Source organism: Symphalangus syndactylus, chromosome 10 (genome assembly GCF_028878055.3).
Source record: "Symphalangus syndactylus isolate Jambi chromosome 10, NHGRI_mSymSyn1-v2.1_pri, whole genome shotgun sequence".
Lineage (NCBI taxonomy): Eukaryota > Metazoa > Chordata > Mammalia > Primates > Hylobatidae > Symphalangus > Symphalangus syndactylus.
Genome location: NC_072432.2, coordinates 90,127,056 through 90,148,573, shown reverse-complemented (window position 1 = coordinate 90,148,573; position 21,518 = coordinate 90,127,056). Strand labels below are relative to the sequence as shown.

Below are 21,518 nucleotides of genomic sequence, written 5' to 3'. Positions count from 1 at the left end.
TCTTAAATTATCGGTTTTTATTTTTTTAGAGACAGGGTCTCGCTTTGTCGCCCAGGCTGGAGAGTGCAGTGGTGCGATCATAGCTCACTGCTGCCTCCAATTCCTGGGCTCAATGATCCTCCCTCCTCAGCCTCCTGAGTAGCTGGGACTATAGGGATGTGCCACAATGCTAAAAAAGAACTGTCTATACTCCAATTCTTCCTTTCCCATTTGCTCTTGACCCACTCAAAACAGCTTTCACTTCCATCACTGTTCCTGTTAAGGTCACCAGTGACCTCTGTGCTGCTAAATCCAAAAGGCAATTTTCTTTTTTTTTTCTTTGAGACAGGGTCTCACTCTGTCATCCATCCAGGAATGAAGTGGCACAATCATAGCTCCCTGCAGCCTCGACCTCCTGGGCTCAAGTGATCATTCTGCCTCAGCCTCACAAAGCACTAGAACTAAAAGGTGCGTGCCACCACGCCTGGCTCAAAAGGCACTTTTCAATCTTCTTTTTGCCAGACACATCAGCAGAAGTGACAGCTGATTACTTAATCCTTCTTGAAACATTTTCTTCACTTACATGCCAAGACCCCACATTCTCCCAGGACCACCCTGCAGCCTCCTTTGCCATTTCCTCCTCGTTTCCTCTGACCTCTAAAGAATGGAGTATGCTAGGGGTCAGGACCCAGACTTTTCCTCTTCTCACTTCTTTGGTGATCTCATCCAGTCCTCTGGCTTGAAATAACATCCACATGCTGATGACTTACTAATTTATGGCTCCAGCCAGGCCTCTTTTCTAAACTCTGGACTTCTATAACCCAACTGCTTACTCCACATTTTCCCTTGGATGTTATCCAACAGGCATCTCAAATTTAACATGGCCAACACTTAACTCCTGACCTTCCTTCCCTCCCCGACATCTGCTCTAGCCAGTCTTCCCCGTCTCAGTGAATGGCACCCTTCCATTTGCTCCAAAACTCTTAGAGTTATCCTTGACTCTTCTTTCCTCACATCAATTATGTTAGCAAATCCTGTCATCCTGACTGTCTCCGCTTGGTCCAGGTCAGCAGCATCTCTCGCTGGGCTTCCTGAAGAGGCCTCCTTAGCGGCTCCTGCTTCTGTGCCAGCCTTCTACAGTCTCTTCTCATCACTCTCCACTGCTTCCCCATTTCACTTTGAGTGAAAGCCAAAGCAGTCCCGACGCTGACGCAAAACCCCACGTGATCTCTTCTACCAAATTGGCTAACAGGAAGTTTGATACAATCAATGATATGGAAGAAGTGGGGAGACAGTTCAACTTGTATGTTGCTTGTGGGAGTGTAACTTATGAATGTCTATTAAAAAACAAAGTTAAGGCCAGGGCGGTGGCTCAGGCCTCTAATCCCAACACTTTGGGAGGCCAAGGCGAGTGAATCACTTGAGCCCAGGAGTTCAAGGCCAGCCTGGGCAACATAGCAAAACCCGTCTCTACAAAAAATACAAAAGTTAACTGGGTGTGGTGGTGCATGCCTAGGTCCCAGCTACTGGGGAGGCTGAGGTGGGATGACCAATTGAACCTGGGAGGTGGAGGTTGCAGTGAGCTGAGATGGCGCCACTCCATGCAAGCCTGGGTGACAGTGAGATACTGTCTCAAAAAACAAAAACCTAAGCATACTCTATGACTCAGCAATTCCATTTATAGAAATTTATTTATTTATTTTGGAGACAGGCTCTTACCCTGTTCTTCAGGCTGGAGTGCAGTGGTGGGAAAATAGCTTGCTGTAGCCTCAAACTTCTGGGGTCAGGGGATCCTCCTGCCTCAGCCTCCCAAGTAGCTAAGACTACAAGCATGTGCCACCACATCTGGCTAATTTTTGTAGGTTTTGTAGAGATGGGGTCTCACTATGTTGCCCAGGCTGGTCTCAAACTCCTGGCCTCAGGCAATTCTCTCTGCCTCGGCCTTTCAAAGTGCTAAAATTACTGGCATGAGCTACTATACCTGGAGAATATAGGAATTTATCTTATGGAAATATACAAGTGGCCAAAGACACATATGGCATGTTCACTGCAGTGTTGTCATGACAAAACAAATAAATAAATAATGTCTATACGATGAAGTACGATGTACAAAAGTGGAGATTCATGGGTTTTGGAAAAATCTCCAAGATATATTATTGAATGCTAAAGGGAAGATCAGTAACTACAGGATAATCTCATTGTCTTATAAAAGGTAAACATAAATATGCTTGTATATATGTGGATTTTAAAAACATCTGAAAGGGGCCAGGAACAGTGGCTCATGCCTGTAACCCCAGCACTTTGGGAGGCCGCGACTGGCAGATCACATGAGGCCAGGAGTTTGAGACCAGCCTGGGCAACATGGCAAAACCCCGTCTCTACTAAAAATACAAAAATTAGCTGGGTGTGGTGGTGCATGTCTGTAATACCAGCTATTCAGGAGGCTGAGGCATGAGAATCACTTGAACCTGGGAGGCAGAGGTTGCACTCAGCCGAGATCCCGCCACTGCACTCCAGCCTGGGCGACACAGCGAGACTGTCTCAAAAATAAATAAATAAATAAAAATAAATAAAAACATCTGAAAGGATAACCAATTAACTCAGGTTGCCTGTGGAATGAAACTGAGGGCACAGTATGAAGGAGATTTTTCCTTTTTTCTGTTTTTTATTAAATTATTTTTAATTTTTAGAAACAAGGTCTTGCTTTGTTGCCCAGGCTGAAATGTAGTCGGATGCTAATAGCTCACTACAGCCTCAAATTCCTGGGTTCATGCAATCATCCCACCTTAGCTTCCCAAGCAGGTAGTACTACAGGCTCACACCACCATGCCCAGCTAATTTTTTACTTATTTTTTGAGACAGGGTCTCACTCTGTCACCCAGGATGACTGCAGTGACATGATCATCGCTCACTGCAGGCTCCAATCACTCAGGCTCAAGCCATCCTCCCACCTCAGCCTCTAATGTAGCTGGGACTACAGATGTGCACCAACATGCCTGGGTAATTTTTTATTTTTTTTTTTTGAAACAGAGTCTTGCTTTGTTGCCCAGGCTGGAGTGCAGTGGTGCAATCTCGGCTCACTGCAACCTCCGCCTCCTAGGTTCAAGCGATTCTCTCCCAAGTAGCTGGGATTACAGGCATGCGCCACCACGCCCAGCTGATTTTTGTATTTGTAGCAGAGATGGGGTTTCACCATGTTGGCCAGGCTGATCTCAAACTCCTGACCTTAAGTGATCTGCCTGCCTTGGCCTCTCAAAGTGCTTGGGATTACAGGTGTGAGGCACAGTCCCGGCCTAATTTTTTATTTTTTTTGTAGAGACACGGTCTCACTATGTAGCCCAGGCCGGTCTCAAACTCCTGGATGCAAGTGATCTTCCTCCGCTGGCTTCCCAAAGTGCTGGGATTACAGGTGTGAGCCACCATGCCCAGCCCCTTTTTTTCCTTGTATAACATTCAATTTCTTTTCCTTTTCCTTTTTTTTTTTTTTGAGATGGAATCCCGCTCTGTTGCCCAGGCTGGAATGCAGTGGCATAATCTCGGCTCACTGCAATCTCTGCTTCCAGGTTCAAGCGATTCTCCAGCCTCAGCCTCCTGAGTAGCTAGGATACAAGCACGTGCCAACACGCCCGGCTAATTTTTCTTTTTTTTTTTGTATTTTTAGTAGAGACGGGGTTTCACCATGTTGGTCAGGGTGGTCTCAAACTCCTGACCTCGTGATCCGCCCACCTTGGCCTCCCAAAGTGCTGGGATTACAGGAGTGAGCCACCGCGCCTGGCCTAATTTCTTTTCAATTTTTTTCTTTTCCTTTCTTTTTTTTTTTTTTTTTTTTTTTTTGAGATGGAGTCTCGCTCTGTTTGCCAGGCTGGAGTGCAGTGGCATGATCTCGGCTCACTGTAACCTCCGCCTCCCAGGTTCAAGCAATTCTCCTGCCTCAGCCTCCCAAGTAGCTGGGACTACAGGTGTGTGTAAGCATGCCCGGCTAATTTTTGTATTTTTAGTAGAGACGAGGTTTCACTGTGTTGGCCAGGATGGTCTTGATCTCCTGACCTCGTGACCCACCCACCTGGGCCTCCCAAAGTGCTGGGATTACAGGTGTGAGCCACAGTGCCCAGCCTCTTTTCAATTTTTTTTTTTTTTTTGAGACGGAATCTTGCTCTGTCACCCAGGCTGGAGTGCAGTGGTGCGGTCTTGGCTCACTGTCAGCTCTGCCTCCCGAGTTCATGCCATTCTCCTGCCTCAGCCTCCCGAGTAGCTCGGATTACAGGTGCCCGCCACCACGCTCAGCTAACTTTTTGTATTTTTAGTAGAGACGGGGTTTCACTATATTAGCCAGGATGGTCTCGATCTCCTGACCTCGTGATCCACCCGCCTCAGCCTCCCAAAGTGCTGGAATTACAGGCGTGAGCCACAGCGCCGGCCTCTTTTCAGTTTTTGACACTTTATAATTGCATGTACTTATGGGGTACAATGTGATGTTTCTGCATGCATGGATATATTGTATAGTGATCAAGTCAGGGTATTTAGGACAGCCATCTCATTATGAATTTATCATTTTTTTTGTGGTGAGAACATTCAAAACCCTCTCTTCTATTTTGTAATAATATACCGTATCTTCTTGTTAACCATTGTCACCCTACTGTGCAACAGAACACCAGAACTTACTCCTCCTATCTAGTTTTGTACCTCCAAACAACCTCTTCTCAACCTCCTCTCCTTCACTGGCTCCGCAGCCTCTGGTAACCACTGATCTGCTCTATACTTCTGTAAGATTGGCTTTTTCTTAAGATTCCACGTATCAGTGAGACCATGTGGTATTTGTCTTTTTGTGTCTGACTTATTTCACTTAACATAATGTTCAGGTTCATATAATTTGTTTCAAATGACAGGATATCATTCTTTTTCATTGCTGAATAGTATTCCACCGTGTAGATATACCACATTTTATCCATTCATCCATTGCTGGCATTTAGGTTGACTTCAATTCTTGGCTATTGTAAACAGTGCTGAAATAAACAAGGGAATACAGATATCTCCATTTACCCATTGGTGGGATTGCTGGATCATATAGTAGCTCTACTTTTAATTTTTTGAGGAACCTCCACAGTTTTCCTTAATAGAGGCACTAATTTGCATTCCCACCAACAGTGTGTAAAGGTTCTATTTTGTCTACATCCTCACCAACACTTGTTTTCTTTTGTCTTTTTGATAAGAGCTATTCTAACTAGAGATGGTATTTCATTGCGGTTTTGATTTGCATTTCCCTGATAATTAGTTATAACATTCAATTTCAATTCCTTTTTTTAAAAACCATGAACATATACTTTTTTTTTTTTTTTTAGACAGAGTTTTGCTTTTGTTACCCAGGCTGGAGGGCAATGGTACAATTTTGGCTCACTGCAACCTCCGCCTCCCAAGTTCAAGTGATTCTCCTGCCTCAGCCTCCCGAATAGCTGGGATTCCAGGCATGTGCCATCACGCCTGGCTAATTTTGTATTTTTTAGTAGAGATGGGGTTTCTCCATGTTGGTCAGGCTGGTTTCGAACTCCTGACCTCAGGTGAGCCACCCACCTCGGCCTCCTAAATTGCTGGGATTACATGCGTGAGCCACTGTGCCTGGGGAACATATAATTCTATAATTTCTATTCCTTTAACAATTAAAAACCTTTTAAGGGGCCAGGCACGGTGGTTCACGCCTGTAATCCCAGCACTTTGGGAGGCCGAGGTAGGCAGATCACAAGGTCAGGAGATTGAGACCATTCTGGCTAAGATGGTGAAACTCCACCTCTGCTAAAAATACAAAAAATTAGCCGGGTGTGGTGGCGGGAGCCTGTAGTCCCAGCTACTCAGGAGGCTGAGGCAGGAGAATGGCGTGAACCCAGGAGGCGGAGCTTGCAGTGAGCCAAGATCGCGCCACTGCACTCCAGCCTGGGCGACAGAGTGAGACTCCGTCTCAAAAAAAGAAAAGTTAAAAAAATTTTTTTCCCAAGACTATAGAAATGCTCACCTGTATTAACTTCAAATTCATGTTGCCTTAAATAACTTTATATGCTTGAACCAACTCACACAGGATTACAGAATGAGGGTATATATCTAGAGTTTGCTGCAGAGAATAATTGTTTCTCTTTTAATTTTTTTTTTTTTTTTTTTTTTTTGAGACGGAGTCTCTCTCTGTTGCCCAGGCTGGAGTGCAGTGGCGCGATCCTGGCTCACTGCAACCTCCACCTCCCGGGTTCAAGTGATTGTCCTGCCTCAGCCTCCGGAGTAGCTGGGACTACAGGCGCCCGCCACCACGCCCGGCTAGTTTTTTGTATTTTTAGTAGAGACAGGGTTTCACTGTGTTAGCCAGGATGGTATCGATCTCCTGACCTCGTGATCCGCCCACCTCAGCCTCCCAAAGTGCTGGGATTACAGGCGTGAGCCACTGTGCAAGGCCTTAAAACTTTTTTTGATAAAGAAAACAAAACAGGTTGGATGCAGTGGCTCACACCTGTAATCCCAGAACTTGGAGAGGCCAGGGTGGGAGGATCTCTTGAGGCCAGGAGTTTGAGACCAGCCTGGGTAACATAGTGAGACCCCATCTCTAAAAAAAAAAAATTTTTTTTAAAAGAAAACAAAGCACACCATTTGTAGAAAATCTAGAAAAGGGTAAAGAAGGGGAAAAAAAAAACCACTGGCTGCCCAGAGAACACTTGAGTTAACATTTTTGGGACAGTTCCTGCAAAAGGCAAAGTGCCCAGTGAAGTTGAACCTGAAGCCTTGTCATATCTTTTGCTAATGCCTTGATGCCATTTTGGGGGATGGGGGAGGTGGCCTGGCAGTTTTGTCTTCTTTTGTTTGGAAAATCCAGCAGAATGGGTCTTGCACATTGGAAAGACAAACATTCACCTATTATTCTTGGAGAAAACAGTGAATTTACCTGAATTCTGCAGGAAGATGTTACAAACTGAGATATGAAGTGTTCTGCCTTAGTAAGGATCAAATGGTCTTTCAGCCAAACCTTTCTTCGAAGTTCAAGAAATTGATTCCCATGAGTGTCTTTAAACTCAACTGCATTTCCTCCTCCACAGAATCATTTTAGATAAAATACTGGGTCTGTGTGGAGGGCACACAATTATGTGGGCCGTGGGGTGGCTCATCTGGGTCCAGGGTCTCTTAGCAGAATGCTGGGGGATTTAGGAAGTTTCCCACCATGGAACAGTTGGTAGGCAAGGGCTGCCTCCAGGCGTCATGTGTGACTGATGCCACCTGCCCTGCCCTGGTCAGTCAGCCCACATTGCCCTGGAAACCAAGGCGACACCTTGCATTTGCAAACACCAGAGAATAGAGCCTGGCGGCAGATGGATCAGACCCTGGTGGTAAGAACGTGGATGGACCCTCTGGTCTCAGCTTGAAAGAGGTGGAGTCCTGCATCAAACCTACTATGCCAAACTCCTTCCCCAAAAGGAAACAGGAGGAATATCCTGCAGGCAAACAATTCTGTTCTAACTAGGAAATGAGGTAATCTACCAAGTTCAAGCAGAGAAGAGGGCTTGAAAAACCAAGAAATAAAAAGTGGGAAGGAGGTAGAACTCTTGAAGCCCACCTGGGAAGAAGCAGAGATTTACAGCTTGGTAATATTATGCTTAAGCCCATAAAAGCAGAAAGGATAGGACAGTGGGATAGGAATCTGGAAGTAGAAGACAAGAGGTAAGAAAATGGGATACTGACTTAAAAAAACAAACAAACAAACAAACAAACAAACAAAAAACCCAGACATCTGACTTGACCTTCTCTGTCTTGTTAATTTCTTCAATGATGATATTAACTAAGAAGGGGTAGGAAGAGAATTGGGGAAGGGGTAGGAAGAGGAGAATGCTGAGAAGAAAGTCTGGCTGATGGGACCAGCTCGTCTGGATTAACCTTCTAATCTTCTATAGAGGAGGAAGACCAAGGTCTGGAGAAGAGATGCAACTCTGCTCAGAGTCTGCATGTTCTACCCAGCCTGGGACACGTGGGGCCTGAGTGCATGTCCACAGCCATCTTCCCCAGCTCCCTCTCCAAGGGGCCACCCAGCCTCGCGCTATGCCCAAGCCCTGGGCCGGGAGAATCTCTCCGAGCCCAGGTACCCTTCCGGGCCTAAGCAGGCCCTACTCTCCCAACCCTCAGTTACCTTCTGGGATGACTCCAGCCAGTTGCCCTGGTGAGGGGGCTGTGTCACAAGGGGGCCTGGGGTCCCTCAACCTGGCACCCATGCAGTGTTCCCCGACCTGGCCTGCCTGAGTCCTCCCACACAACAAGCCGAGTCAGGGGCAGGGAGGGGGCCTCCACACTTTATTAGGGATACGGCAGAAGCAGAGGCAGGAAGCAGAGCAGCCGCATTTTAAACAACAGATAAATTAACCGCAGTGCGGGGCTGGGGGCTGGTGGCTGGGCCAGGCGCTTCAATATATAAAAACAACAACAAAAAAGACGGACGAATAGACCCCAAAGGCATGGGGCAGGGGAGGGCAGCACCATCCAGACAGCAGGGAGGACCAGGGCAGAGAGAGAAGGCAACTTGTCCCCCTGGCCCCCAAACTCCACCAGCACGGGGGCCTCCAAGAGGTCCTCGCGAGGGCTTCGGGGCAGAGGAGCAGCCGGGTTGGGCAGAGATGGCACGGCTGGTGGGCAGGAAGCCCAGCACCACAAGATGGCTCAGCCTGAAGTAGGGGCTGGGGGGCTGCGACACAGTGGCCTTAAACCCCCAGTCCCTTCAAGGAAGAGCCTTACTCTGGGTGAGAGAAGGGACCAAGGGCGGGGTCTCTCCCTGAGCTGAGCACGGTCATCTCATCTGCAGTAGCAGTGGGTGGTGGGGTGTGCCAGGGACCCCCTTTTCACCTTCTTATCCACCTGCCTCCTTGGTCCCCTCAGGGAGGGGCCCCCGTCTCCAGGGGTTGGGCATGAAGAGAGCCGGTCAAGTCTGTGGTCCCCAACTCCAGCGGGGCCGTGGCGTGGCGCTGCCCCTCAGCCCTGACTCCCACAGGAGGAGAGCGAGTCGTAGAGAGAGTCACTGAGAGACTCCGAGGTCTCCAGCCCTGGGGGCCCCCCGCTGGCCACTCTGCCTTCCTCAGCCATGTCCGAAGTGCTGGGGGTGCGGCTACCCCCGAAAGGTGGGCCCTGGGGCGTAGGGGACGGGCGGCTGGGCTCCTGGCTTCGCTTCCGGTCCACGGGCAGGGCCTGGGAAAGGAGGGGCAGCTCGGGAGGAAGCTCCTCTCCACCTTTCAGCCCAGCCTCAGAGGCACTGAGCTCTGAGGGGCATCTGTGCACCTGATGGGGGGCCGCTCCAGAGGGGGCCCAAGGTGGGGTATACTTCAGAGGAAACAGGCTGGAGGTACAACTGAGAACAGTCCTACAAGGTTCTGGGGAGGGACAGAAACCCTTTCCCCACGAGAGGAGTGCAAGGAGGGCAGTGGGGAGGGCCGTTCACAGGGCATCCCAGGGGTCCTCCTCCCAGAGGGTGCAGCGCTGAGACTGTGTGACACACAGGCCGTACCTCACTGGAGAAACTGGTCTCCCCACATCACTCCCTCCTGCTCCCGAGTCCTTTCCCTTTCCTCTGCTGCAATTCTCACCATGGGGGTCCTGGGCAGCCCCTCCAATTGTCGGGGTGGGCACATGAAAGGGTCCGAGGAGCTGCCGGCTGCCCTAGTATTGGGGAAGGTCCAGTTCTTGGCCAGCTGGACAGGAGGGGTGGGGCCTGGGTCTTCACAGGGATCTGTCCAGGAACAAAGGGAAGGTGGATGGAGCTGCCTGGGCAGCTCCAGGATGCCCGGGGGCATCCCACCCTCCCACCTGGACACTCACCATCAGGACAGGTCTCATGGCCCCGGTGGCCCGGAGCAGCGGGTAGCAGTGCAGGGAAGGCTGGCATGCTGGGGTGCCGCCCACTCACTAGCAGCTCCTCTATGCCTGGCACCTCCCGCTCCAGTGTGTGGGCACGGCGGGGGACTTTGGTAAGGGGTGGGGGCCGAGCTGGGGGTACCCCAGATGGGGGATCCAGCCGCGGTGGCTTGGTCTTAGGAAGATTCTTGCTGGGGGTCCCACTGCTACCATGGTCTGGGGGTGGGAAGGTCCCAATGCCACTGTCCAAGGTTCGAGTCAAGGAGCCACAGGCTGGGAAGGGGAGAGCCCGTTAAGAGTGTGAGGCTGGGCTCAGTCCCCGGCCTGCCTCCACTTCCTGCCCAGCCCAGGCTCCATCCCTACTCAGGGCCCCTCCGGGCCCAACAGGCTCATTCCACAGCACCTGTCCACCATCCCCACCTGCCCTGGGCTTGGGGAAGGGGTGTAGGTGGGGCGAGTACCCTGAGGGCAGGGAAGGATTTGTTCCTGCGTAGCTCCAGTGCCCGCCTGGTGCTTGGCACCAAGATGGCACACAGAGCCTGGCACCTGCTGCGGGGACAGGAAGAAGTAAAGTGGGAAGAAGTGGGTAGCGGGGTGGGGGCAGGCCCATCCTCAGCCCCTGACCCTGCTGACCTGTGAAGTGTGAGGTGGGCACTGGCTCGGCCAGGCTGTCCTCCGAGGGCATCTCTTCCTGCCTCCCTGGCTCGCTGCTCGGCTGTGTGGGGTACAGGAGACCTCATAGTCCACTCCTCCCCCCTCCACATCCCTCCCCATGCCTCTAGAGGGTGGGAATGTGGCTGTAAACATATGGGAGTATGAGGATTAGGGCCCTGGAGTATGGATCTGAGAGCCCCTGCAGACTGGGAAGCCCCTCTCCCCTCTCCAGTCTCCCCTTAGAGACCCATCTGGCACTCATGGTCTTGGGGAAGGGGAACCCTCTAGGGAGTAAGAGACCTGGCAGGGCCAGAGAGCCAGGCCCTCTACCCAGTCCCTGCCCCAAGAACTTACCTTTCCAGGAGGTTTTCCGCAGCCCTGAAGAGGGCCCACCAGGCCATTCCGGGGCCCACAGGCTGGCCAGGGGCTCTTGGGGTCAGAAGACACCGGCTGGAAATCCCCGTACTCAGGCTTGGGCTCCCGCCAGCTCTTGGATGGCAGCTCCTTGCCATCCACCCTATGGGCAACAGCGCAGATGTAGGTGAGGGTGGTCTTGCCTGCCCAGACATTCCAGCCTTGCACCAGCCAGTGGTGCTGGGCTTAGGGAGGCACTTCCTGCCATCCACCCCCGGGGAAGGGGACATGTCGCTAGTGATTGCTCCCACCACCCTTCTTGACCCTGGCAACAGGCAAGGACCCTAGGGAACCCCAGAGGAACACAGGGCAGGGGAGAAGATGGGAGAACTCCCCGAAAGTTATCCAGGGTCAAGCCTAGAGACTGCTTGATGGTGATTCCAGGTAGACTGGCAGACCCGGTCACATCCTGGTCCATGAACGACACACTCCACCTGCTCTAGCTGAACTTCTGAGCACACCTGCAGTCCAAACCATGCACCCTACCTGGGGCCCAATTCCTGCAGACTTTCTGCCTCATCTGGCCCAGACAGAGCAACCCCAAGATGGGTGGATCCCTTCTTTAAACCACAACTCCTGTCATGGCAGGTGTCAAAGGGCAAGATGGGAAGAGAACTCCCCTTGTCCCTTTCCTGAGGGAGAAGACCTTTATCAGCCCATAGTTAGGCTCTATCCTTCACTTAACTATCACACGCAGGCTGCCTCATTTGGTATGGAGACCATCCAGGAAGATGTGGACTATTAACTCCTCTCAAATGAGAAGCCAGCAATGAGGCCAAGCCCCTGATCTTTCCTCCAGGCCAAGTCACTGACCCCCCAGCTGCTTTGGTGGCCTTCTATCCCTTTTGACCTCTGGGAAGCCCCAGCTCCCAGGAAAAGCAGGCTTAGCTCCAGACACAGGTGTGCCCACGAAGGGAAAAGTGCCCCATGCCCACCAAGCACCTGTTGACTGATCCCAGGCCCTCACCTGTTTAGCAGCTGCTGCATGAAGGTGTCTGCACCTTGGTACATCCCAGCCAGCTGGCCCTGCACCTGCCCCAGCCCCGTGTTGGGCCCTGGGGCTGGGCCACCAGGCCGTGGCCGGGCCCTGCTGCTTAGGTAGGCCTTCTCCTCTTCCAGTGCCCGACGCAGGTCTTCCGCCTTGGCCATCAGCTTGGAGATGTTGAGGCTCTCGGCCTCCAGCTTCCGGGCTTCCATCTTGACTTCCCTCCGGAGTGGGGAGCCCCCGCCAGCCCCCTCCTTGTTCTTGGTGGCCTCCGTGCGGCGGTTCAGCGCTGGCAGCTTGCTCTTCTTAAGGCCGAACCAGCTGGCGATGCTGCTGGTGTTGCGGTGCTTGACCTCAGCGCCGGGGGCTCGCTCCTGGCCCTGGAGCCGCAGCACGTTCTCCTCAATGCCCTTCATCACCTTCTCCTCGATGGCTGAGTGTGGCGCCAGCCCCTCAGGGCCCTGGCTTGGGTCAGTGGGGCCAGGTACTAGGGGTGTGGACTGGGCCGTGGTACTACCACAGTCTGCCCAGGGAGGGCCCTTCCCTTTTTCAGGCTTGGGGGACTCCTTGGTGACTGGGGGAGCCCCAGGTCGAGGCACCACCTTGGTGGGTGACTTGGAAGGGAGCTTGGTGGGGCTGCTGTGAGGGCTCTTATTGGACTTGCCCAGGCTTGGGGCTGAGGTTGGCACTTTGGCAGGGGTACGGGGTACCTGGGGGCACAGGGCCCCTGCCAGCCGGCTCTTGGCCAGCTCCACTTTGGTGAGGCAGCTCCTTGGTGAGACAGGCTCCAGGTCCACCCGGGCCCCCATGGAGTGAGAGGAGTAGACTCGGGCCCCGGGATCCCCCATGAGTCCAGGTTCCTGCTGCTTCAGGCTGTTCGTGCCCAAGGCCACTGCCCCCCGTATCCCCCCCTTGGCTTCTAGCTGCTCCGGTGGTGGCCTGTGGATGGAGGGCACCATGTCTCCAGCACTCTCCCCTGACTTCCCAGGTCCCCGGGTCTTTTCAGTGCCAGGCCTGGCTGGCACCCCATTCTTCTCTGGGCCCAGGGCCCCCTCGGGGCCTGTCTTCAGCTTCCCCAGGGCCGCCAGTCTGTCCCGCAGAGGTGTGCTGCCAGGATCCCCAGGTCGCCGTCCTGACCCCTGGCTGGGCTTCTTGGATGAGTTGCCTGGGGTCCTGCGGCCAGGATGGGGAGACTCCGAGCCTGTCTTGTCCAAACTCTTCTCCTGGGGGCTCCCATAGGGGTACGATTCTGGGACACAAGGGCTGGGGGGGACTCCAGGGCTTCTGAGGACCTCAGGGGCCTGTGGTACCTCCAGAGTTAGCTGTGGGTAGGTGGGCACCTGCAGTGGGGATGGAGGTGGCTCTGGGGAAGGCCCCCTAAAGGTGCTCCGAGAAAGGTCCAGGATGTTCTCATAGCAGGGAGACACCACTGGGCCTGGGGACAGCGTGGTGGACAAGGCTGACTGCGGGGGTCTGAGCTGTGCAGAGTCTGGGGTTGTGTAGCAGGGTGAAGGGCTGGTGGGCAGGCCTTGCGCCCCATCTGGGGACAGCTCTCCTCCACCCAGACCCCTTCGGGCCAACAGTGGGGAGGGGCTGCCGTCTGAGCCACTGTTCCGACAGGGGATTCGCGAGTTCCGGGGGAGCTGGGGACTGAGCTGCGGGCCTCCTGGGCTGGGGCTCTTCTCCGAGGTTGGAGGCAGCTTTAGAAACTTGAGACCCCTAGCTGGAGAGGGCAGAAGGGGTCCCTGAGCTTCCCCAGGAGAAGGGGGGCCAATTTGGAGCTTGCTTTTCACCTGAGATGAGGAATGGGGGTGGCCAGGCCGAGAGCCCAGTGGGGCATCCCCAGCACCCATGAACATGCTAAGGAAGGGGAGGGGCCCCTGGCCCTCTGAGGTAGCACCGAAGCCTGGCCTGTGGGCCTCTGGGGTACCCCCACCCCAAGCTGACTTGGGGAGGCCTTTGGACTTAGACAGCTGTGGGGGCGCCTGGTCTGGGGAGGATGGCTGCCCGGGACCTGGGTGGTTCCCGTTGAGTGGGCCTGCAGCCCCGACCAGGAAGGCCTGTAGGTAAGACTCTGTGTCCTCAAGGAGCTGGCCCAGGTTCAACTGTCTGCGGGCCAGGGCACCGAGCAGGGTGTCGGGGCTGGGTGCCTCATTGGGGTCACCTGCCTCATCAGAAGACGAGGAGGAGCTGCTGCCTGGGGCACAGTTTGGGCCGGAGCTGGTGCCCTGGGCCTGAGGAGGTCCCCTGCTAGGACCCCAGGGCCGCCCAGTGCCCTCTTCCCCTCCTGGACCCCCCAAGAGGCGCTCCCAGTGCAGCAGGCCTCCCAGGTTGCCAGGGCCTAGCAGCAGGCAGGGCGCCCAGGGCGAGGGTTCAGGCTGAGGCGGGCCACACAGCTCGCCATTGATGGGCTCTGGGGAGCCAGGCCCCTGGCCTGGAGGCCGCCAGGGGGTGGCAGGTGAGCAGAGAAGCAAGGGGTCAGTCTCTTCCAGGGCTCTCAGCACCTCCAGAATCTGGGCCTTCTTCCGAAGGAATGGGGATAGGGCATCCAGCGCTGGGGGTAGGCCGGCTGGGGGGCCTGGGCCTCCTGGCCTCAGCTGCTGCTCCCAACACACCTTAGGGGAGAGATGGTGGCATGAGGAGGAGACCACACGCAGCTGGGATCCAGTTCCCCGCCCAGGCCCTGGGCTGGCCTAACAGGGAATGCCAGGAACAGAGCTGGCCTGGTTGTGTCTGTGTCCCCGAAAGGAATTCACAGCAACTGGGATATGACAGTTCCGCTTCCTCAAGGGTTGCTCAACCCTGGTTACCCCAATTCTTCTTCCTGGCACACTTGGGGTTGGGCAGGTACCCTACATCCTTTTCTTGGTTGCCCCAGCCCCTACTCCCCACAGCCATTTGGATTAGCAGGGCTGACCACCTAAAACTCTGACTTCTGTGTTTGTCCCAGGGGAGGGAGGCCTGTCCATTTCTCAGGCTCAGAAAGAACACACAGACTCCAGAAGGGAGTGTGATGTGGCCAAGTCCTAAGTCAGTCACTATAGGCAAACCCAGGCCTCCTCAGGGAACACAGCTGATGCCGCTGACCTCATCCCCAGCAGAAAGGGGTTGGGGGTGATGCCATGCCCAGCCCTTTCTCAGGTGTAGCATAGTGTGGTAGAGTGTGCAACCCATAGGCTCTGGAGTTAGCCTGTGTAGGCTCAAGTTCCAGTTCTACCTATCCATAGGGCCTTCAAGTTATCTGAGCTCTAAGCTGCTTCATTGTGTCATCTGTAAAATGGGATGATTATTACATTAACCTCACTAAAGAAGACAAATGAGATCCAGGGTGTTCTACACAGTGCCTGGCATGCAGTAAGAGCTCAGTAAGTGTTAACCATGCCTCTTAATGCATTACTAATGCATTTGCTCACAGGGCCAGTGGCTAGGATTGGGGATCTGCTTTTCTTGGCATTCGGCTGCTCACACTTCCAGCCTGGACAAACGTCTGAGCACTGGGCAACAGCCCTTCTCCGGCTATTTGCTAGGAAACATCAGTGGAGTACTGACCACAATACTTAGCCCTCCTACCTCTCTCTGCCCAGCACAGTGCCCCAGAGGCAGCGGGGCAGCCGGTCCCTCAGTGGAGCTCAGGGAGGGGGAGGCTGGTGGCTCTGATGGTGGCTGGAGTGGAGTGAGTGGGATCTGCAGAGGGAGAGGCAGAGTTAGCACAGTAGCTGTCTGACCCCAGCTCCCTACTCCCTCGCAAAGCCAGTCCTTCCCCTGAGTCCGCTCCTTCACGGAGGACTCCCAGACTCCCAGCCCCAAATGCAGCTCTTGCTGCTGCCCCACCCACCGGTAAGAGAAGTCTCAGGAGACCACAGCGCAGGCAGATCTGGGGTCTCAGAGTGAGACTGGTCAGAGGGCTTTGGAGAAACATGAATGTCCCGGGCCCAGAGGGCCACAGCAAGTCTAACTCAGGGTGCCTTTCTCAGCTCCAGGCCTGCTTTACTTTTCTGTGGGGCTTCCTCTCCTCTCACAAAGAGGGTCACCACAAAGGTCTCCTCCTGTTCTGACCGCCTGGGATCTGAGGATCGCAGGGACAGCTGAGATAAAATGGTCTTAGATGGTCTTAGAAAAGAGATGGCAGGGAGTTAGAATATTTCTGTCTCCCCTACCTGGTCTCATGTGGAACATCTACTCTGAGGACTGAAAAGGCAGGATTTAATCATTCTCAGTCCCTGAGAATGTAATTTCCTTCTCCTGGGCATCTTGCGGCTAGATATAAGTCAGCTTTAACTTCCCCCTCTCCCTCATTCTTCACAGCCTTTAAACCCTATCTCTGCAGCGCCCCCAAGCCCCCGTGCCCCACAACCTATGGCCAGCTGCAGCAGTGCCTCCAGCCCGGTTCTTCCTGCCTCTGGCCTGTACTGCTGAGCATCTCGTTCAGTCTCCTTGACCTGGTTTGGTGGTCTTTCAATCTCCTGTGCACAAAACAACCTAAAGCATCTTTTTTTTTCTTTAAACTATAAACTCTAACAATGAGTTGAGTTTCTTTTTTTTTTTTGAGACAGGGTTTTGCCTCTGTCACTCAGGCTGGAACGCAGTGGCACGACTGTAGCTCACTGCAGCCTAGATCCCCTGGCTCAAGCAATCCTCCTGCCTCAGCCTCCCAAGTAGCTAGGACTACAGGTGCGTGTCACCATGCCTGGCTAATTAAAAAAAAATTTTTTTTTTTGTACAGATGGTGTCTTGCTATGTTGCCTAGGCTGGTCTTGAACTCCTGGGCCCAAGTGATTCTCCCTCTTCAGCCTCCTAAAATGTTGGGATTAAGGCGTGAGCTACCGCGCTCGGCCTCATTTTCTTTTCTAAAGCATTTTTTTTTTTTTTTTTTTTTTTTAGACGGAGTCTCGCTCTGTCGCCCAGGCTGGAGTGCAGTGGCACAATCTCGGCTCACTGCAAGCTCCGTCTCCCGGGTTCACGCCATTCTCCTGCCTCAGCCTCTCCGAGTAGCTGGGACTACAGGCGCCCGCCACCACGCCCGGCTAATTTTTTGTATTTTTAGAAGAGATGGGGTTTCACCGTGGTCTCGATCTCCTGACCTCGTGATCCGCCCACCTCGGCCTCCCTAAGTGCTGGGATTACAAGCGTGAGCCACCGCGCCCGGCATCTAAAGCATTTTTGTGCTCAGAAGCCTCCTATGCCTGCCCATTGCCCATGGAAACAAGTGTGAACTCCTCTGCAGGCATTCCAGGCCTGGCTGGCCAGCTCTTCCCATGCCACCGTCTCCACCTTGCTGTCACCCTCACTGTCCCTTCACATGTCCTTTGTTCCAGCCAAGCTGCATAGCTTGCTGCTCTCTGGGCTTCCCTGCCCTTGGATCTTTGCTCATGCTGTTCTTTCCACAGGGAATCCCTCTGCCCCAGTCCCCATTCCACTCTTAAAATCTCTCATCTGGCCAGGCATGGTGGCTCATGCCTGTAATCCCAGCACTTTGGGAGGCTGAGGCAGGTGGATCACCTGATGTCAGGAGTTCGAGACCAGCCTGACCAACATGGAGAAATCCCGTCTCTACTAAAAATAGAAAATTAGCTGGACGTGGTGGCGCATGCCTATAATCCCAGCTACTCGGGAGACTGAGGCAGAAGAATTGCTTGAACCCGGGAGGCAGAGGTTGCGGTGAGCCGAGATTGTGCCATTGCACTCCAGCCTGGGCAACAAGAGTGAAACTCCATCTCAAAAAAATCTTCCATCCATCCATTAAGGCCCAGTTCCAATGTCATTTCCATCCTTCTCTGATGGCCTCCCCACACTGTCCCCTGGGTTCTTTGACGGCACTGTCACACTCTGCCTTGTGGCATGGTGTCTCTACCTCCCTGAGCTCCCAACAGTCCCAGGGTCCTGGGGTCCTGTTGGCCTGCAGAGGCCTCAGCCCTTAGACAGGGCCTCGTGATGCAGTCCAATTCCATACGTGTTGTTGAAGGCGCTGCTCACAGTAAGAGCTTAATTGGCATTTGTGCAAAGGAGCTTTCACCCTAGCAAAGCACAAGCTGGGAATCACATCATAAACAGCTGCCACTGACTGACTATCTACTGTGGGCCAAGCGCGACATATCATCTCACTGCATCTTCACGTCAACTGCAATATGGGTTTTTTTTTTTTTTTTTTTTGAGACGGAGTCTCACTCTGTCGCCCAGGCTGGAGTGCAGTGGCGCAATCGCAGCTCACTGCAAGCTCCGCCTCCCGGGTTCACGCCATTCTCCTGCCTCAGCCTCTCCGAGTAGCTGGGATTACAGGCGCCCGCCACCACGCCCGGCTAATTTTTTTGTATTTTTAGTAGAGATGGGGTTTCACCGTGGTCTCGATCTCCTGACCTCATGATCCGCCTGCCTCGGCCTCCCGAAGTGCTGGGATTACAAGCGTGAGCCACCGCGCCCGGCCGTAATATGGGTATTTTTATCCTTATCTGTAAAGAAAAAACTATAGTCTGTAAAGCTTAGTAATTTGTCCCAGGTCACACAGCTAAGAAGTAGCTAAGTTAGAGATCCAACCCAAGTTTATCCGAGGCCAAGCTTCGTGCTCTTTCCATTATGTCATGTTACCTCTGGGGAAGATAAATCTATTGGCCCAAACCCCACGAGGTTCTAGAATTCATTTAGGTAAAAAGTAAATGATTTAAGGACACTCAACCCCTCTGTCATCAGCAGTCATTGAGAAGAGTGTGCCGGGGTGGGCTGAGCTGGTGTGGTTGGGCCTCTGGGGATTCCAGGGTGAACCTGCCACAGGGACAGATCCAGGGCAAGGAGAACTGCAGAGTCGCTGCTGTGGACTCTGACCCAGCTCTGTACCAACCTGGCAAGACGGGGGCTCCAGAGTGGCCATGGTGACAAGGGGCCTCCTCTGCAAGGGCCAGGCTACCAGTAAGTGGAGGGGCTGCCTGCTCAGGGACTGGGGGCCAAGAGCTGCCTAGTTTGCCTCAGACAGACACAAACACGCACACCCCCCTCCCCCATACACACACACACACAGAAAAGTGCTTCTCTTCTTGTCAAAGTGAGGGGAAGGGGCTGGCTAACCTCAGAAACAACCTGCTGCTCACCTCAGGCATCTGGAGCTGCTCCTGATCCTCCCACCCCCATGTCTTACCCCATCCTTGGGGGTTCCTCACAGAATAACCTCAAGTGACACCTTAACTCAGCCCAGGAGTCACTCCCAATAGCCTCCTGCTTCTCCTGGGGAAGGCAGGTGTCAGGGCTCCCAGCAGAGACTGTCTGTGAACAGTTAGCAGAACCGAAATGTCTTTCCTGACCTCTCCGTGACTCCATACCCTAGGCTGCCTTACACCCAGCCCTACCCCTGCGTCCGGCCAAGAAGAGGCTGCGTCAGTGGCCAAATAAGCCTCTTGGAAGCTTGAAATAATTGCATCTGCAGACTCCACCCATCTCCCCACCCGAGGCAGGAGCGAATGCAAAGCTCTGTCAACAAGAAGGGATGCCCGCTGGTGGGGAGCACTGGGAGGAGGGAACAGCCAAACCCAGGGACTTGGGTAGTTTCCATACCCCCGGAATGGAAGGTGGACAGCTGATGGCCTGCTCCCCTAGGTGCACGTGAGAAGAGAGTCATGGGGCCGATGGGAGCCGAGGAGGCAGGAGGCAGTGCGATGGGAGTGAAAGGAGCGCAGATGCCTACCTGAGGGAGCGAGCCTGTCGTGAGCTGGAGTTTCTGCTGAAACAGGGCACTCAGCATCTGGTTCTGCCGTTCCAGGTCAAACACCCTTTTCTTCAGCTTGATGCACTCCTCTCGCAGGTCCTGCCGCCCACCCCGGAAGGTGCAGGAAGAAGAGGACAGGATGGTGGGAGTGTCACAGTGCTCTTCATCAGAACAGCGGCATGCACGGATCCTGGACCCTTCTGGGCACACCCTTCCGCTGCTACCTCCTTCTATGAGGAATCTGACCCTGCCGATGTTGGTAGCTATAGCATCTTCTGGGGATGGTAAATTCTCTAAAGTTTATCACCCCTGGTGGGAGGTAAATCCTATTCTCTGTTATCTTTCTCATCCCTAGAATTGACCCCCCTGCCTCTTTTTTCTTTTTGTTTTTTGAGACGGAGTCTCACTTTGTCGCCAGGCTGGAGTGCAGTGGTGCAACCTTGGCTTGCTACAACCTCCACAAGCTGGGTTCCAGCGATTCTCCTGCCTCAGCCTCCCAAGTAGCTGGGACTATACGAGCGCACCACCACGCCCAGCTAATTTTTGTATTTTTAGTAGAGATGAGGTTTCACCATGTTGGCCAGGATGGTCTTGATCTCTTGACCTCGTGATCTGCCCACCTCGGCCTCCCAAAGTGCTGGGATTACAGGCGTGAGCCACCGCGCCTGGCCCTCTGCCTCTTAGAAACCACACATCAAAAAAGGGCCTATATAAGACAGAGCAAGGCCTTGGAGTCAAAGTGGCCCCGATGTCAAGAAGTTATCCACCATATGTGAGTAAATATTCAGATGCCATTTAGGCTCACAACATCAACACTGCTTTAAGGGCTATCACAACCTGGAAAAGCCAGCTGGGGACAGGGTAAGGGAAGGAGTCATGCTCAAATCAGTGACCACTGCTCAGACACCTGGCCTTACCTAGTCCCACCTCTGCCTCTAGGTAGAACAGTATGGACCCGCTCAAGACGGAAAGACGGGGAATCACCGGAGGGCAACAGCCCATCTCCTCCAAGCCCTTAGTCTCCAGGAAGGGTCTCATCTGCTGTGCCCAGGGCTTCTCCCCAGGCTACTCACCTTCTGGTTCAGCAACGCCTGCACCACATGGTTGGCAACCTGGGGACAGAAAGCCCCAAGGCAGAGCCATCAGCTGACCCCAGCTTCTGCCAGGAGCAGATGAGCCACGTCCCCCCAGTCCTACTGCAGACCCACAGACCTCGTCCAGACAGCGCTCATAAGTCTCCCGCTGGTTTTCGTTGGCCTGGGCAAGTGCCGAGTTCTCTGCCTGCAGGAGTGAGGGAGGAAGAGGGCAAAAAGGTGGCTTTGGGGATTATTCTTCCCCCAGGGCACATTCCTTTTGGGAAAGGGGAGGCAACTACAGGGGTGCCAACTACACCACCACTCCAGCTCTTGGCTGTGAGCAGATTCTCATATGAGGAATCCTGCAGAGGCCAAGGGCAGCAGGAGGGCCGGGCTGACCTGGGATGGCTTTCTATAAACCCCGACCTCAGTCAGTGGCAATGGGGGCTCTGGGGAGACACAGTGGCCAGGGAGACCTGAGGTGGGAGGTGCCCACGGTAACCCTTATTTCCCTGGGAGACGGGCAGAGGAGGCTGTAGGGAGGATGACAGGGTGTTAAGAATGTGATGAGGGGTGTGGCCTGAGGATCTGCACCCTTATCCCTCAACTCCTGAGCCCTGGGCCATCCAGCCTCTTCCTCCTGTGGCCTCCTGTGGCCTCTGGAGGAGACCCCTTTCCTAGAGCCTGCAGAGGCATGAGAGGTTAAGGAAGGGAGGTGTTCAGGGGTTAGGACGCTCATCCCTGTGCATGCTTCTTGTCCCCGAGCCGTCACTGGGCTGGGGAGCTAAGAGCAAGGAAAGGGCTTCTCAGAGGAGCTTTGCAAAAGAATGTTCTGCTAGCCTCCCGCCTGGCAAAGCAGGCT

General features: G+C 53.7%; 1 protein-coding gene across 5 annotated transcripts in view; it reads right to left on the bottom strand.

Annotated features, from left to right (window-relative positions):
- Window positions 1–8,274: 8,274 nt before the first annotated feature.
- The window catches only part of NCKAP5L (NCK associated protein 5 like), a 39,424-nt gene continuing 26,180 nt past the window's right edge, over window positions 8,275–21,518 (bottom strand). For 3 of the 5 annotated variants that reach the window (XM_055294943.2, XM_055294940.2, XM_055294941.2), the window contains exons 4-13: window positions 20,793–20,861; window positions 20,654–20,692; window positions 19,560–19,679; window positions 15,461–15,574; window positions 11,873–14,505; window positions 10,846–11,008; window positions 10,471–10,552; window positions 9,802–10,110; window positions 9,570–9,712; window positions 8,275–9,174 (exon numbers count right to left, since the gene is read on the bottom strand). In XM_055294943.2, the coding sequence (XP_055150918.1) occupies window positions 8,962–9,174; window positions 9,570–9,712; window positions 9,802–10,110; window positions 10,471–10,552; window positions 10,846–11,008; window positions 11,873–14,505; window positions 15,461–15,574; window positions 19,560–19,679; window positions 20,654–20,692; window positions 20,793–20,861 (3,885 nt within the window). In that variant the 3' untranslated portion in view covers window positions 8,275–8,961. Of the gene's footprint in view, window positions 9,175–9,490; window positions 9,713–9,801; window positions 10,111–10,470; window positions 10,553–10,845; window positions 11,009–11,872; window positions 14,506–15,460; window positions 15,575–19,559; window positions 19,680–20,653; window positions 20,693–20,792; window positions 20,862–21,518 lie in introns of all 5 variants that reach the window. The other 2 variants (XM_063610478.1, XM_055294944.2) reach the window with 2 other exon arrangements.